At 41.2% G+C, this 18,858-nt stretch overlaps 1 protein-coding gene across 2 annotated transcripts in view; it reads left to right on the forward strand.

Moving 5' to 3' along the window:
* The window catches only part of abcc1 (ATP-binding cassette, sub-family C (CFTR/MRP), member 1), a 169,919-nt gene that overhangs the window by 80,865 nt on the left and 70,196 nt on the right, over nucleotides 1-18,858 (forward strand). For both annotated transcript variants that reach the window (XM_055651875.1, XM_055651876.1), the window contains 4 exons: nucleotides 4,325-4,528; nucleotides 15,079-15,225; nucleotides 16,016-16,103; nucleotides 17,109-17,178. In XM_055651875.1, the coding sequence (XP_055507850.1) occupies nucleotides 4,325-4,528; nucleotides 15,079-15,225; nucleotides 16,016-16,103; nucleotides 17,109-17,178 (509 nt within the window). The remainder of the gene's footprint in view (nucleotides 1-4,324; nucleotides 4,529-15,078; nucleotides 15,226-16,015; nucleotides 16,104-17,108; nucleotides 17,179-18,858) is intronic.

Here is an 18,858-nt window from a genome sequence, read left to right on the forward strand (position 1 = left end):
GGGCCTTTTGAGCGAAAATGCTCCTCCTGGGCTAATCCGGGCATTTATGGGCAAAAGGAACTGGTTTCTCGGCTAATAGGGGCCTTGTGGGCCGAAATGAGTTGTTTCAGGCAGGCCAAACAACTAATTTCAATTCCATTTCCATTTCAGTTTCAAGCACAGGGCAGGATAAACAACTCATCACCTCATATTTCGCTTGGGCAGCTTATACCCCAGCGGCATAAACATTGACTTCTCCAATTTCCGGTAGCCCTTATTGTCTCCTCCCCTTCTCAGCTCTCCCTCAGCCCTCAGGCTCCTCCTCTTCATTTCTTCTTCCCGCCCCCCCCCCCCCCCCCCCCCCCCCCTCCACATCAGTCTGAAGAAGGGTTTCGGCCCGAAACGTTGCCTATTTCCTTCGCTCCATAGATGCTGCCGCATCCGCTGAGTTTCTCCAGCACTTTTGTTTACGTTTGATTTTCCAGCATCTGCAGTGTCTTCTTAAACATTAATCATTTTCATTTCATTTCCATTGCCATTTCAGTTTCAAGCACAGGGCAGGCCAAATAACTCATCTCATTTTCATTTCATTTCTATTGGCATTTCAGTTTCAAGCACAGGGCAGGCCTAACAACTCATCTCATTTTCATGAAGGGCTAACAAATTATTTATTGCAAGTACTTTGCAGACTCACAGTTGTGGCCTCTCCCTCGCAATCTTCCAGAGTGACTGACTCGTGTCCAGGCATCCAGGGTTTTATAGTTCTGCCCCCCCCAGAAGGGGCATTACCTTCATCATGGTGATCGACAGGCGAGAGAACCAATCAGCTGATCTCAAGATTTTTTAAACATTCATAACTTTTGTATTTGTCATCGATAGGAAATATCCTCGGGGCTGCCTCAGGAGGACTGAGTAAAGTGGCCAAAAATCATAGCCATTTTTGGTAGTGTATTTTCTAAAATTAATATACAGCACAGACAGGAAGTGGTCAAGATGAGACTTTTAGTTATGTAGATGTTGCATCTTTTCCAATACCAGTGAGACTGCACTAGGTAATCTCTGCTTAGTATTGTGAGACGGCTTTAATTTTATAGTTAAGCTCAGAGTTAACAAACCATTATCAACGTTTCTGTGTGCTATCACTACGGAAGCCAATGTCCACTTTTTGGAATATATGGACATTTTATATTCAAATTTTTTTCTAATATAGTACCAATTGTAAGATGGTGTATTGCCTCTTAGGTTCCAGGGTCAAAGATGTCACTTAAGAGTTGCAGAACATTTTCAAGGGTGGTGTGGGAGGGTGAGCAGCTGAGTTCATTATGCACATTTGTACCAACGACGCAGGTAGAAAAAATGATGAGCACAGTTCGGAAAGAAGTTTAAAAAGCAGGATCTCTAGGGTAGTAACCTGCTGGATTCTTTCTGTGCCATGTGCTAGTGAGGCCAAAAAAATAGGCCAAGCTTAGTTGAAATGCTGGTGCAGGGATTCAGGTTCTTGGAGTATTTCCATTTTATATGGGACACAGATGACCTGTACAAGAGGGAAGGGTTGCATCTGAACTGGAGGACAACCACTATCCTGGGTGGGAGATTTCCTTGTGTCACTTGGAAGGGTTTAAACCAAAGATACTAGAGGACCTCATCTAATATCTTTGGTTTAAATTAAAATGACTAAGTGTGTTTAAAAACAGAAAAGGGACAAGAGCAGAAAAGGATGAGATTTTTTTGGCAAATAAGGTAGACAAATAAAATAAGTTAGAATAGATAGGATAACAAGGTGTAAGTCAAAGAGACGGTGGTCTAAAATGCATTAATTTAAACGCAAGAGGCTTAAGAGGTGGACAAGTTCAGGGTGTGGATTGGGATACAAGAGCCATAACAGAAACATGGCTGAGAGAATAGTAGGGGTGGCAGCTCAGTGTGTCAGGGTACAGATGCTGCAGACATGCTGGAGGTACGGGAGAGGGGAGGGGTTGCCCTTTTTACCAAGTTAGATCATTGCTTCCCGAGAATATTCTTTGGTTAATTGTTCAGTGAGGCTATATGGTGGAATTGGAAAGAGGACAGGTTTGATCCCTTGGATGGGACTGTATTGCAAACAAATTGCCCCACCTCCATTAGGCAGCAAGAATTAGAGGTGAAGTGCAGGGAGCTGTAAGAACAATAGGGTAGTATTAGTGGGAGATTTCAACTTCCTTAATATTGACTGGGCCACCCACTGTGCAGAGGGCTGGAATGAGGTAGAATGAAATGTCAGCCAATGTGTTTTGATGCATTTGTTTGCACTTGAGCAGACAGGATGTGTGTACACTTCAGCATTCATTATGCTCCTACCATCATCAGTTGTATCATCAAGGAAGATAAGGAAGCCAGTACTTTCAGCAGCAATACATGCCCATGCCATAACACCCCCAACACCGTGTTTCACAGATGAGGAGCTATGCTTTATATCGTGCGCTGTTCCATCTCTCCTCCATACTTTGCTCTTGCCATCACTCTGATATGTTAATCTTCGTCTCATCTATCCATAACCCTTTTCTAGAACTGTGGTTGCTCTTTTAAGTACTTATTGGCAAACTATAACCTGACCATCCTATTATTGCGGCTAACCAGTGGTTTGCATCTTGCAAACCACTGGTTAGCCTCTGTATTTCTGTTCATGAAGTCTTCTGCGGACAAATCCACACCTGACTCCTGAAGAGTGTTTCTGATCTGTCGGACAGGTGTTTGGGTTTTTTTCTTTATTATAGAGAGAATTCTTCTGTCATCAGCTGTGGAGGTCTTCCTTGATCTGCCAGTCCCTTTACGATTAGTAAGCTCACCAGTGCTCTCTTTCTTCTTAAAGGTGTTCCAAACAATTGATTTTGGTAAGCCTAAGGTTTGGCTGATGTCTCAAACAGTTTTCTTCTTGTTTCTCAGTCTCATAATGATTTATTTGAATTTCATTGGCACAACTTTGGTCCTCATGTTGATAAACAGCAATAAAAGTTTCCAAAGGTGATGGAAAGACTAGATGCTTCTTCTTCTTTTGTGTGGCGTGCACAACCTAAAGTTGTTGGACAACTTGTTCTATTTGATTTTCCGTTTGTGCACGTCGAGTTGATTGCATTAGTCGAAACAGGGCGGACCACGTGAAGGTTGCAATCTTCCACCCCAGACTAGATGCTGAGAGTTCTCTTATACCTGCATTAAGGCCACACACTGATCTCTCCACTGCCATCGAGTAGAAGGTACAGGTTTCTCCTTCTTCGTCTTCCTTTTCCTCCAGTTTATGATTGAACAACTGCCATCCAAGGCCAGTGCATTTTAATTTAATTGAAAAGAACTGACCAACCAGTGGCTTCTAATTTGACAATTAATTTCAAAAATTGAAAAGGTTGATGTGAAACATTAGAAAAACAATGATAATCAGAGTGGTAACTGAAATGTGCAGTGCAATTTGTGATTGAAAGGTAAAATAAACCATTGAATTCTTGTAAGATGCCCAACTTTCTTAATAGCTCCCTATTCTGAATGGAGAATGCATCTCTTAAAAAAAGTTAGGTAAGAAGCCAATTTTCTATTTTTCTTGTCTACGTCAGACTCTTCAAAAAACCTGCTTAATAGGTTTCAAAGCCCACTCGTGATAAAAAAGATGCTGCATTTTTAAATAGTCTGTGAAACATTGGAGAAATGACAGCACACAAGGATTGATGGAGTAGCGTTATACATTCCTTTGAGTTGTTGTTCAGCTGAATCACACTCTTGTGCTGTCCTACATCTTCTGAACAGGCCCGAATTGACAGAGGAATTTTAGGATCAACAATGCAAAAACAAAAGTCTAATTTATTTAGAATTGTTGTATATTCTCTTAGGAAATATAATATAATTGGATGCACAGATCTGCAATATCACGATGTAAGTTTTGCCCCAAAGTTTAGCTTTTCAGCAGAAAAGTAATTAGCTTGTGGCAACAACAGTTTAGAGACGGAGCAAGTAGTCTTATCTCCCTTGTCTCAAAGTACATTGAGTAAAGAGGCTCTGGAAAACTGGGCCATAACATTTTAATGTTTGTGGGGGGCTGAGATGCCTTGTTGTTTTCTGGTATAATAAAGCCACCTTCAATTTTAATTATACTATAATAAGTAAATTGGCTTCACTTCTCCCAACCTCTCCTGTCAGCCACCATGGGGAGCATACACACCGCAGATTGCTGTAGTTCCTATTTTGGTTATGAATAACAGCTTGGAAATCCAAGTTATTATTGCCTTCATATATGAATTAGTTAAAATTGGTTGGATAGTTCCTGCAAATGAAGAAAATGAAAGTTGAACAATTAGATGGTCTTTTTTTTAAATTGCAGGTGACGCAGATGAAGGAAAAAGACAACCGTATCAAACTGATGAATGAAGTTCTAAATGGAATAAAAGTTATTAAGCTATATGCCTGGGAGCTGGCATTTAAGGAAAAGGTGCTGGACATTAGAGAGAATGAGCTCAAAGTGCTCAAAAGGGCTGCCTATCTTGCAGCTGTGTCTACATTCACTTGGGTCTGTGCACCATTTCTGGTGAGTAAAGTACAATTTGTGGATTGTGCAAATTTTAACTTTTTAAAAAAAAAAGTCAGGGATTTTTTTTTCTTACTATTGTTAGACTGATCTCAAACTGTTGAGGTTCAATTACTGACTGCAATGTAAATGGAAAAAAAAACGACCTAGAAATGTATTTATTTCTGGGTAAAAAAATCTACAAATTAACAAAAGTGTATAAACTCGATAAATAAAATTGGATGTATTCTTTCTTTGGATTTTTATGTAAATGGAGCTTTTAATCAACGTATTTCTACCACCTTTATACCACCCTTCAGCTCCTCCCTCGGCCCTGAGGTTCGGTTTTCACAACCTCACCTGACCTCCCTCTTTCCAATGCAGAATGGACAGATCTCACCAGCTGCCTTACCCCCACACCTCGTGACCTCCGTGCCCATCATGACTTTCGCCTCGGTCTCGGGCCCATTTTCTCTGGTAAGGAATTCTCACCTTCCAGTGACGACCCCTTTTCCCATATCCACCATTCCACTTTATTCCCCCGCTCCTCACAATCGGTCTAAAGAAGAGTCCTGTCACAAAATGTCGCCTATCCATGTTCTCCAGAGATGCTGCCTGACCCGCTGAGTTACTCAGCTCTGCCATTATTTCTGTTTAAAAGTTGGATGGCATTAAGAATTGAATCCTTGGATGTCTATAATATAACATGGTTCTCAGCATCATGTAGTCATTTAAATTTATTCATCGTCTGATCCAATCACATAGAATCAAACATTGACGAGCATGTATATGGAATGCCACTAATCTGGAGCTTTATTTGAGCTAGCATGCTTTGGTTGGTAGCACACTAGCTTCTGAACTTGAAGGAACAACTGGGCTTATTTACCACAGGAGAAATTGGAACACAAACATTTAGGTTGCTCCAGTGTGGGCTTGTATAGGAATGCACGTATTTTGGTGAAATATTTAACTAGATCTCAAATGAAATGTAAAAGGTTCTTAACACTATTTAATCTAGAGATTGGCTAGAATGTCCTTGCCGATTACATTTTTGATTGCACATGAAACAAATTAATCTGGTTATTGTGACATTGCTATTTTTTCGGAACTAGCTGTTCATGACATCCTGAACCCATGACACAGTGTATTTCCTACACTCTGCTATGGGTCTTGTGTTTAAACCCAAATCATTGCCATAAAATACACCATGAAACGCATGGATATTCAAACTCTGAAATATAAACTTATGGGCCTGTCCCACTTAGGTGACTTTTTAGGCGACTGTGCGGCGGAACATGATAGTAACCCAAGGTCACGACGAACCATCAGCTCTAGAGGGCGGCATCTAGGTGGGGGAGACGCGAGTCACGGGGTTGTTATCTGAGTTATGATTTAAGGCCGGGCAACACCCGTGTCAGTTTAGGAGTAGGGAGCTGTATGTAGAAGATTAAACACGTCTAGAGCACACAACCAGTGTCCGACTAGTTTTTGGCTGGACTCCTGCCAGTCCCCGCCACATTGGTGACCCCAGACGCCCAGGAGTGTAATCCTGGAAGGGAAATTTTAAAAGAAAAATGCAATCTGCCACTGCCGCCTACAAGGCCGACGAGGCCAAAGTCAACACGGTCTCCCTGAAGCTGCCAACATTTTGGACCTCGCAGCCGAGGATTTGGTTCCGACAGGCCGAATCCCAATTTCACATCCGCGGCGTTACAGCTGACGAGACTCGCTATCACTATGTGGTAAGCGCCCTTGACCAGCAGACGGCCGGTCGGGTCATTCCTTACCTGGATAGCCTGCCAGTCGTGGGAAAATACACAGGACTTCTCAGCCCATCTGGCTGGGGCTAGGTTCTTCTCTAAGATCGACCTAGTCCGGGAATACCACCAGATCCCCGTGCAACTGGAGGATGTCCCCAAGACGGCAATTATCACACCGTTCGGGTTGTTCGAGTTCGTGCGGATGCCCGTCGGCCTCAAGAATGCCGCGCAGGCTTTTCAGCGCCTGATGGACACCGTGATGCGCGAGCTCGACTTCCTGTTCGTCTACTTGGACGACATCCTCGTGGCAAGTCACTCGTGAGATGAATACTGCGCCCACCTGCGCCTACTCTTCCAGCGCCTCAGTGACCATGGCCTTGTAATTAACCCTAAGTGCCAATTCGGCCTTTGGGCCATCAACTTCCTGGGGCATCATGTGACACGGCACGGAGCAGTGCCTCTCTGGACAGAGTTGAGGTAATCCGCCAGTTCCCGCGGCCTGCTACGACACGTGGCCTCCGGGAGTTCGTAGGGATGGTCACATTTTACCACCGGGTCGTTCCTGCGGCTGCCGAACTTTTGCGGACACTTTTTCAGTTACTGACGGGCAAGCAGTGGCAGATACAGTGGAACGCTGTCGCCATGGCAGCCTTTGAAGGGACGAAGGAGGCCTTGATCGGGTGACTATGCTCGTGCATCTGTCGGCCGACACCCCCACAGCCCTTACCGTGGATGCCTCGGACTTCGGTCGGCGGTGTTTTGGAACAGTCCGTTAACGGCCGTTGGCGACCTCTCGCCTTCTTTATCCGGCACCTGATTGTTGCGGTGCAGCGCTACAACGCTTTCGACTGGGAGTTACTCGCCTTACACCTCGCAGTGCGGCACTTCCGTTACTTCCTCGAGGGCCGTTCCTTCGTAGCCATCACGGACCACAAGCCCCTCACATTTGCGTTTGCGAAGGTTTCGGATCCTTGGTCCGCCCGTCAGCAGCACCAGCTGGCGGCTGTATACAACAGACGTCCGGCGCATCGCTGGGAAATGCAACCTCGTGGCGGATGTTTTGTCCCGTCCAACAATTGCAGCCGTGCTTAACCCGGCCTCAGGGATAGATTACGCCGACTTGGCGGCGGCCCAGCTGGCGGACGATGAGATGCCGACGTACCGCAACGCGATCTCTGGCTTGGAAGGCAGGTGTGAAACAGTGTCTGTGGCTCGCTTGCAAGCCGGCCCACTTGGACCTGAGCGAGCCTGTCCATGTGGCTCAACCGCCCCGTCGCGGGCGTCCGCCGTCCCGGAATTCCGAAGATTCTCCCTAACCGAGCAAGCCACTAGGGCGCGGGATTGTATCTACGTGTTCGGGCCGCCTCGTGCGACGTCCTGTGCAGTTTGGTGCCTCTGGTTCTGGGGGGGGGGGGGGGGGTCATGTGGCGGCACCTGATAGCAACCCAAGGACACGGCGAGCCATCGGGTCTAGAGGGCGCCGTTTAGGTGGGGGAGGCGCGAGTCACGGGGTTGTTATCTGAGATGTGATTTAAGGCCGGGCAACGCCCATGTCAGCTGAGGAGTAGGGAGCTGTATGTAGAAGATTAAACACGTCTGAAGATTAAACACGTACACAACCTGTGTACAACTAGTTTTTGGCTGGACTCCTGCCAGTCCCCGCCATGTTGTCGCCACTTGGTCGCCACATGTTCGCAGGTGGTTGCCGGGGAGTCGCCTTCATGGTTGTGAGGAGTTCCTGCATTCTGGGAACTAGTCGCGGCCTCATTATGGTCGCTGTGAATTTTTCAACATGTTGAAAAATTAGCGGCGACTAGCATGAAGCCGCCATGGAGAGTAGCAAGAATTCTCGTGCCGTAGGTGGGTCGCAAGGAGCTCCTAGTGAGTTGCCAGGAGGTCGAAAGTTCTCTTAGATTATTGTAGGTTGTAGCCAATGCTGACCGGTGAATTTCATTTGCTCATTGTGGAAAAAAACATAAGCAGTAGTTTTCAGAACCAAGGATAACCGACCAGTAATGTTAAATGTCCTCCGAACTTCACAGCTGTGTATCTCTGGCTTATTAAAAGTTGTCTGGCTTCTTAAAAGTTGACTCCACTCCTTCTCACTCTTCCCCCCCCCCCCCCCCCCCCCCCCCCCCCCTCTTTTAAAGGACTACGGTACACTGTGCTAGCCGTCTTAATTACAGCGCCAACTTTCCTGTTCATCGCGGTGTGTGTCTGTATCACCTTGCCTTTGCACCGTGTGAATTTCAGACAGCGCTCTCCCCGCTTCCCCTGGCCCCCGCCTTTGCGATGTGTTTGCAACAGTTGCTGGCAGTCGCCTGAAAAATCGCCTAAGTGCGACAGGCCCATTAAAATGTTGGAGGCACTTAACTGATCAGGCAGGATATTTAGTACATCTTTCATGTGAATAATTCTTTATTAGACCTGGCACTAACCCCTGCCGATGCCTTCTGCCTACAGTTGTTCAGTTGCTAAAACTCCACTTGAATGTTACTTTTTATTGTCTGCTATTGAGTTAATTTTGAATCCAGCCTTCCCCTGTTTGGGTTCCTTCAGCCTTGCTTTGCTGATCTGTGGAACTTCATAAAATGATGCATTAAAATCTACGTACATTATATCAAATGCACTCCCCCCGGCGCCCTTCTGTGTTGCCTCCAAGAAATTCAATCACTGGTCATACACTGCCACCAAATGTGTACTGGGCTTAAATGGTAGACTCTGTATCTGCTGGGTAGGCTTTTCTTACCTTCCCCCACATTTTTGAGGAGCGTAGGAAAAACCTGTTGAAGGGAGGAAAAGCCTATTTGGCAGACACATAGTCTACCATTAAAGTTGCTTCTGGAATAAATGCTATCGGAATAATAACTCCTTACAACAGCCTTCATGTAATCATGAATTAAATAATTAGACAAATGCTACTGCATCTCACTGAAGCCTAAATATGAATAACTTACAAATGCCTTTTCCCACTTACCCACGTACTTAAACCGTGCAATGGTCTTATTGGATATATCAATATCAACAAAGTAACTAACGTGCTAATGAGATTAACTATACATAAATAATAATACTAATAAACTTTATTACGGACTCAAGGTCCAGACAAGGGGCAACATTACATTAAAAAAAGCATTGCATATTAAATATCATAAAGTACATATAAAATCTTAGTATATCACATAAAAGCATCATAAATTATATATTTTTAAAAACACAATACATAAGTTAAAAATCCAGGTTAAAAGAATGATCAATGTCCTACAACGAGACAACGATACCAGTGTCTCCACAGCTGGGATTCGTAGCGTGTAGTGCTAACCCTTATGTTTGACAAGGCCTCAATAATTACATTTTTAGAGTCATTTATCCTGCAAATGAATTTATACATGTGATTTCTTAGGATAGCTTCAAAAGTACTGACTCCTGCAGCCACAAACATATTACTGGCACTAAACCATCTAGGTTGCCTTAGCAGTGTTCTCATGGCATCGTTATATGCCACGTTTAGTCTCTGCAAACTTGTCTTTCCATTGTTCGACCACAGATGCGCAGTGTAGAGTGGTGTGCAGTATGCTCTAAATAGCGACATCTTCACCACATCTGCACACGCACCAAATTTACGCAAGAGAATATTCGCCTGTACATACAGCATGCGTCGTTGCCTATAAATATCCTCATCATCTGTCATTTGTTCTGTAATAATATGCCCTAGCTATCTTACCTTATTACAGACACTAAGATTATTGTCAGACAATTTAAAATCAGGAAATTTTAGACATTTATCCTCTTTGGTTCTACAGATCATAACAGCACTCTTACTAACATTATATTTAATGTCATGTTCCACACCATACACAGAACATATAGTAAGGAGCTGCTGGAGACCAGCGCTAGATGGACTAAAGACCACAAGATCATCTGCATACATAATATGGTTCACTAAAATATTATCAATCATGCACCCAGTGTCACAGGCTTTCAATTATTTAGACAGATCATCAATATATAGATTAAAAAGGACTGGGGACAAAATTCCCCCTTGTCTAACACCATTGCTAACCCCAAATGGGGCTGAGACCCTATTGCCCCATTTTATTTGCGTAGTCTGGTGGGCATACCAGTAGGCCAGAATTCTAACAATGTATTCATGTACCCCTCTTTGACTCATTTTACCAAACAGCTTTCTGTGATTAAAACGGTCAAAGGCTTCGGAAGCATCAATAAAGCACATAAGGATTGAAGAGTTTTTGCTTCTATATTTGTTTACAATCTCCTTTAGGGCATATATGCATAAGTCAGTGCCATGTTTAGCTTTAAAGCCAAACTGGTTATCTGTGGAGTTAACAAACCCATTTATTCTATCCAGCAGAACTCTTCCTAAAACGTTTGACAATATGCTGGCTAAAGCTATAGGCCTGTAATTATTTAGGCTGCCTACTTTACCAGCTTTGTCCTTAATGCCTGGCACTAACAGGACAGACAACATTTAGTCTGGTAACAAGCCATGAATCATAAAGCCAATAAAACAAATAGCAAGGAGAGGAGCTATCCTCATACTCGCATACTTAAGATGTTCAGCAGAAATGTGATCCAAGCCACTTGCTTTGTTGTTGAACAGCTTGTTCATGGCATGATACACCTCATGTGACATAATCGCCATCGAGTCATTACTCTCAATAGTGTCCACCCTATACAAGTCACCTTGGACACAGTTGAATAAAGTACTATAATTTTGTCGCCATAACTCCGCGATATTAGCTGTGCTGGAGATTCCATCTACAGTGCATGGTAGAGATATTTTGCAACTGTTAAGAGCTCTCACTTCCTTCCAAAAATCTGTAGCATTGTTACTTAGCAGCTTCTTAGCCATGGAATCAGCCGTCATAGCTTGCTCATTTTCACAGATGAAGCGAACAGCATACTTATACCTTGCATTAGTGAGCTTCTTGTGCTCAAACACAGGCCCCTGTCTGGGTCTACCTGCCATAGCCCATAATTTTGTGGCTTCACGGGCTTCAGTATGATACTCGGCTACATACTTATTCCAGCCAGGCCTGATGTTGCGTGTCTTATTTTTATGCTTGCAGTAGGGCTTCCTGCCTACATATAAAGCGCTTACTATATCATTATACCTGGAGCAGATATTTCTCCTATGCTTCATATCTTTACAATTAACATTACTACATATTATTGTATCTTTAGGTAGATGAATATTGCTTAAGGATTTATCTGTATGGGCATAATAGGCTAGGATGTCTTCCTTTGTAAACGTTGACCAGTCCAGTTTTTCTGTATTAAAGCTATTTCTATCTCTGGATACCACAGGTATGTGTTCAACATTTATTGTCATAGCAACAGGTATATGATCAGTCATTGCTGCCCTGTACAGAATGCTCATACACCCAATGAGGCATGTGCATCAGCTGTACTAATACAGTGGTCCAGCCATGATGTGGTGTGCCAAGCCTCACTAATATAAGTATATCTGTAGGTAAAAACACTTTGCTTGACAATATTAAATTATTATCTTGACAGAACTGAGCCATATGATTGGCAAATAATAAGTTCCTATCTGAGATATCTGCATTCATATCCCCAATGACATATACACTACAATAATTATTGCTTTAAATGAAAGAATAGATGAAAGCAAGTCTATTTAAATAGTCATCCTCATTCTGATGGCATTCATAGGGTGTATATACATTCAGGATAACAAATTCCTTGTTGTTGTGAGCAAAGTGTATGGCAATGCACCAGTCAACATCAAGCCAAATCACATTTACTGATGAGTCAAGCTTCTTGTTCCATAGAATAGCCACACCACCTGGTATCCTACCTCTGACTATTCCCATGCCAAGATCAGTTGTAGACTCCCCAGCCCCATGAAAGTTGTCATTGAGAGAATTGAGTTTGTCCAAGTCTTGCTTCGCTAAGAATGTCTCTTGCATACATAGTATGTCACAGTTCTCCAGGAGGTTGTCAACAACTGAGCGGCGAGCTTTATCCCCTGCGCTCTGGCCCAAATGCAGGCCACGACAGTTGTACGATAGTACCCGAATGTTCATTTAGCGAGACATAAAGTTCCTGTACAATGCAATATCAAGAAATGGACAGCAGTCCTATTTGATTCAGCGATTGCTGACCATTTTCCATGTTGTGGATTACAGGGAAGGCTTTCACTCCCAAAATCCATTGATCCCTGGTGATTATTGGCATCAAAGATTGTATGATTTTACTAACCATCTAATAATATAATGCAGCTGAGTATTGAAACAATGCTGCTTTTACATACTGTGTTATAAATAGTATGAAACAATATTAGCAGCAATTTGAGCATAAATATAGAATGAGCAAAGTTTTTTCTACTATTGTACGAGTTTATTTGTCTATCATGACCTGTGCACTAAAATGATACTCTAAAAGTTGAATTATCCGATAAAATTTAATGTTTGATAACCACATTTATATTTTGTAGTTTTTCAGAAAAGTATTGGGACAGTATTTATTTAAGTAAGATTTATAACATTATCAAAATCGGCCTATACGTCCATGTAATGGGGAAGTATGTCAAAGACTATCTTGCAGCAAAGTGCATATGATACAATAGAACTTAATTTATCCCAGGAGGGAAATTGATCTGCCAACAGTCATAAACACACAAAATACACAAACATGAAATTAAAGTGACGAGTGGAAAGGATTTGGAATGTGCAAAGATTGGGGGGGGGGGGGGGGGGGGGGGGGGGGGGGGGGTCAGTCTACCATACCTCATAACCGAGGTTGTACAGAAGGATCTCCTGTGGCATTCTGTCCTGCATCTTGGTGGAACCAGTCTGTTGCTGAAGGTACTGCTCAGGTTGACCAGTGTGTCATGGAGGGTTTGAGCTGTATTGTCCAGGATGCTCCGCAGTTTGAGGAGCATCTTCCCCTCCAAGACCACCTCCCATGAATCCAACTCCATCCCCAGTCAGCCTTCCTGATGAGTTTGTTAATCCTAACACAATCCACACAAAAGCGTCAGCTGTAAAAAATAAATGTTTTTTTATTATGAGAACAAGGAGTGGAACAAGATTAGAGAATATTTTCATTCAATGTTTATATTATGTTTTAAAGCTGACAAGGGAAGTACTGTATATGAGCTACAGTAACTTTATGCCTACATTAGGTTAAAGAATGCCCATCAGAGATGCATTGCTGTCTGCAGTATATTATGGGTACAGTGTAGTCTTGAGGAAATAATTTATGACTGGAAATAATTCTAGATCTATTTTAAGAATATATTTATGATAGAGAGTAGATGGCAGAATAAAAATGAAAATTGAAGAGTTCCACAAAAGTATGCACTTGTAGGTTGGCTTTCAGCTAAAAAAAAAACTGATGCAGTCCAGACTGAGTAATCACTGTCCAATGCAATTTACTCAAATGAGTTATTTTAATTATTTGGAGTGGACTATCCATGAATAAAAAACATTTCACTGACTGAAATATAAACCTGGGATTTCACAATAATTTTCCTGTGTCAGTGCATTGTTTAGTATTTACTTGCACTACGTATTTTGCCCAAAAATTGCCAGCGTACTTGTATATTCAAGTTAACGATGAGAGAGGAAGAAAATTATTTGTTAATGGAACTAGGGGTTTTATATGTGCTGTTACAAAATATTCTTGAACATGAACTTGTCCTTGCTCAGCATCTGCATTGTGTGCTTTCTCGCACTGGACGAGCTGCCATGTTTATAGAATAATTAGTTGTTGGTAGTTGATAGACCCGTCCCACAGGTCAATTATTTTTTCTGCACTGTTCCGGTTCTGTCATGGCTATTGTTTTTGAAACTGATATTCAAATCAAAGTGGATTCCAGAAATCCAACCAAAATTGTTCAATACTACAATGCTACACTTGTTTTGCTTTCTTAGTGAGTGTAATGTATTTCCCCAGCTCATTAAAAGTAATAACAATTCTTGCATAATAATAAAGGGCACAAAATGTCCTCTTTCATTTGCTCTCTTTAGGAATCCCATGTTTTTTTTATATAAAGGTATTACTCATTGGATGTCGATTATATTTTGCAGCAGACTGTCAATGCTAATCTTCAAATGGAATGTTCTTAGAGCTCTGTTTTTTGTCTCAGCATCTTTGAAAAATGAATAGGGTTGAGGTGTAAAATCATTTTTGGCAACACTTTAACTCCATGAGAGAGAGAAGTGTTCGACATTTGTTTTTAAGGTTTTAAATAAGAACTCTGCATTAAATAGCCACACACACATATGGTTAAAACAAAGAGGTAGTGAAATGTATGGTAATACTAATTTCCTTAGTTAATTCTGTGGAATGGGTTCATTGTGCAAAAACACTCAATGCCTGTAACCACAGTTTTTTGCTTGCATTAGTGGGACTACACTGCAGATACAAGACGTGTGGAAGATGTTCTACACTGCAGTTATGAAATATTTACCCTTCCAATACCATGCCATTGTGGCTAAACTCCTCTATAGGTGTCCTTGAGACTCGTGAAAGGCGCCCATAAATAAAATTTATTATTATTATTATTATCATACCAGGAGAGTGGAGGGACTAAACATAAATCAGTGTTTATTACAATATAGTGTAATTGTATAGTTGCTTAAGTCAAATAGCTTGAAATATTCTAATGTTTGATATTATTGTGACAATATTAGATTGTCATTATATTAAATTCATGTCCATGGATCCTGTATTTAATTTTTTCCACAGTTGGATTCTTTACTTCTGTGTGTTATAAGTTTACAAAATGATTACAACGTGTTTCCTCTTCATTTTGAACAGGTTGCTTTATGTACATTTGGAGTATATGTGCTTGTCGATGAGAAGAATGTGTTGGATGCTCAGAAAGCATTTGTTTCTCTGGCACTTTTTAACATTCTCAGATTTCCACTCAACATGCTACCCATGGTCATTAGTAGTTTGGTACAGGTAGATTGAAACTCTTCTAATATAAATATATTTTAATATGAATAATTTCATAATTATAAACCTATTAAATATATAATAAATATATTTTGTGTTGATAACTTTGCAAATAGGGCATCATTTTTTAGAGGATATTTGTGAATGTATCTCCTGGTCCAGCATAGATCTTTTAAGAACGTCATCCTGCTCGTCTGACTTTAGGAATTTTGCCATGGTTGGCAAATTTTATCTGGGGCAAGAATGGATAGGTTGGGATTATGTGCACTGGGAAAATATATTTTTCCCCAGGTACTGATGGAAGTCTGGATTTCATTGCATAATTATAGACATAGACTTTCTATTTAAAATGTACTTTGATGTGATTGAATAATATACTTGAAGTACTATACACAAGCCTGTGGACCAATATCTGGAAAGTGTGGTTTTGTTCGAATAGCTTCTCTGAGCTAGATAGATTCATAATCCAAGTGCACACATCTCATTTCCACCCATTTTGCAAATAAATTACATTCTAAATCCCATAAATGCTTTGAGACCTGAATTGAATAGTTAAATTACACTATCCAGGCCAATGTGTGTCTAAGTTGCCCATGACTTTCCACTTGTGCGTTTTTCAAGCATAAAGTTCTTAAATATTCTTGAGTGAAAAATGCAACACCAGACTTTCTATGAATCCTATTAATTTGTGCTAAAATGTGGTTGAGTTATACTAAAGCTTTCTTCATCTTGGAAAGCTATCTTTCACAGTTTCAAATTGGTACTTGCAAAATCTATTTAATTATTTTGTTTTCAGGCAAGCGTTTCCTTGGACCGTCTGGAGACATTTCTCTCTCATGACCAACTGGACCTAGATGCTGTGGACAGACAATTCAATCCAGGCTGTAAGTAGGAAGGGACTTTCCTATATGAACAATGAAGTAAGGCTCTGTGCTTGGCGTCTTGCATATTTTATTACAACATTCCAGTATTAACGTGTTGTACAAAATGCTGGCTCAAAATGGTAATTCCCTTGTTTGAACATGCAAGGAACATGAATATTTATTTGTTCTGTCAATTCAAGATTAGTTTTGCAATTTTAACTGCTAAATGGTCCAATTGCATGGACTTACAATTGGATATCATAGTACAGAAAAAAATGGTGATTAAAAAATATATATCCCTGCGCATGCTTTTTAATCTTGTATTTGTGATTTAGAAGCAAGTTCAGCAAATTGTTTTATTATTGGCACTCTCCCCAAAACAAATAGGGAAAAAATGGCTTATTGATGATTTCAAGTTTTTTTTTGAATAAATGAGTCGTGTCTTTTAGCAAAGGTTCAAAATCAAATGGAAAAATCTTCTTTGACGAGAAATTGTGTGCAAACCCTTTTGTTAAAAGTCTTATTCCCGAAGTTGATCTTTTCTTTATAAAAAGTTTAATCTAAAGAGAGAGAACTTGCTTTTTACGCAGTACATTTATGTACTCCATGTTCTAAAGAGCTTTAATCAATCAACATCTTTTGAAGTAACTTTGCTTCATTTCACATCACGATTCACGAATGTTTTAGTGTCATTTGCCCTGAAATGGAACAATTAATTTCTTACCTGCAATAGTACAGCAGGTATGTAAAGATAGTACTCTAAACTCCATAATGAACAACCAAAGCTGCTTTCCTAGAAGTCCTTTACCATAATAAGTTTGTGAATCATTTTGATTCTACATTTGTCATATTTTATTTTCTTTATCTAGTTTGCCAACAGTGGTTTAGTGTTTGGATTGTCATTAATGTCCTGGCTAAAATAAGCCAATATATAAATTAACAAGATCCAAAATGAGACTATAATGAAAGGCTTAAAGAATACCATATGATTTGCATGAAAGATTATTTGTATTTTATTCTAAATAGCATTGAACAGTATCATTGTGAACAATGGAACTTTCAGTTGGTCAAGAGAAGATCCTCCATGCCTTAATAAGTAAGAAACAAAAATACTGTTATGTAATGCAATGTTATTATTGTTTTGAGAATGATTTCCAGATATGTGTTTTTGCACTGCTTTTCTTTTCCAAATGAATGTTAAAATATGTGTAAAAGATTTGTGCAAACGATTTTGCCGAAGAGATTAAGTTTTTAGAACGGTTGGTAGTGTGCAAGGAGGATTGAAGATTGTGTTGGGATTAGGTGGTTGACAGAGACATAATGAAGTAAGCCCACTACTGCTTATTGACCTATCCAGGGAATGTGGAAAAATAATGGATTTATTTCTATGCAAGTTGCTGCTGGTTTTTTTTTAAATTTGGCATGGAACCTTAAAATGGAGTACAAGCAAAGGCAAACCTCCTCTCAATATTTCTAATATTTCTCCACCACTCCAGAGATTCACCCAATTCCTTGAGAAGAAATTTCACTATGCAGTGCGTTCAGAAAGTATTCAGACCCCTTCACTTTTTCCACATTTTGTTATGTTACAGCCTTATTCTAAAATGGACTAATTTCATTTTTTTTATCAGCAATCTACACACAATACCCCATAACAAAAAAGCGAAAACAGGTGTTTAGAATTTTTTGCAAAGTAATTAAAAATAAATAACTGAAATATCACATTTACATAAGTATTCAGACCCTTTACTCAGTACTTTGTTGAGGCACCTTTAGCAGAAATTACAGCCTCGTCTTCTTGGGTATGACGCAACAAGCTTGGCACACCTGTATTTCGGTAAATTCTCCCTTTCTTCTCCGCAGATCCTCTCAAGCTGTGTCGGGTTGGATGCGGAGCGTCGATGCACAGCTATTTTCAGGTCCCTCTGCAATTAAGCTCAGTAAAACACTGAGTCAAGCACCAGATCAACTATTCTTTATTATTTCCAACAATAACAAACTCCCTATATAATACCTAACCCCCGCAGGTCCGATCCTTGTCTCTGCTCGTTCAAGCCCTTCAGCCTAGTGCAAGCATACACCTCCAAAAGGTCACGCAGTCCAAAGCGCCCCTCCAGAAGATCAACTTCGATCCTCGTGGGGTTCAAACTCTTATAGGCCATCGGACCCATGGGGCAGAACTATATGGGGGAGGGAGGGGGGCGTGGTGAGGGGGAAGCTCCTACAAGCCAATCATACATATCGATCACGTTATACAGTTATTGACAGTTCCCTAACCCAATCACAAAGTACCCCATTACATTGTTTCTGCAGAAAGTTCTAGCAGGAACTCAGTTAACATAATTTACATATGTATAGAAACATTTTCCCAGGTAATTGTAAACAGTCTGAACAAGGCTTCACAGTTTAACAAATCACAAGATAACAGCAACATAGTAAACAGTATTAGGGCGACAGATAGCACAATGGGCTAAGAGTTCGGCTGGCGACCGGAAGGTAGCCGGTTCAAATCCCGCTTGGAGTGCATACTGTCGTTGTGTCCTTGGGCAAGACACTTCACCCACCTTTGCCTGTGTGTAATGGAATGTAATTACGGCGGCAGGCGCGGGCACACCGCGACGCCCTGTGTCTCCCTTTCAAGGGAGATGCTAAAAATGCATTTGTCCCGCTTGGAGTGCATACTCCCGCTTGGAGTGCATACTGTCGTTGTGTCCTTGGGCAAGACACTTCACCCACCTTTGCCTGTAATGGAATGTAATTACGGCGGCAGGCGCGG

Source organism: Leucoraja erinacea, chromosome 20, assembly GCF_028641065.1.
Source record: "Leucoraja erinacea ecotype New England chromosome 20, Leri_hhj_1, whole genome shotgun sequence".
NCBI lineage: Eukaryota > Metazoa > Chordata > Chondrichthyes > Rajiformes > Rajidae > Leucoraja > Leucoraja erinaceus.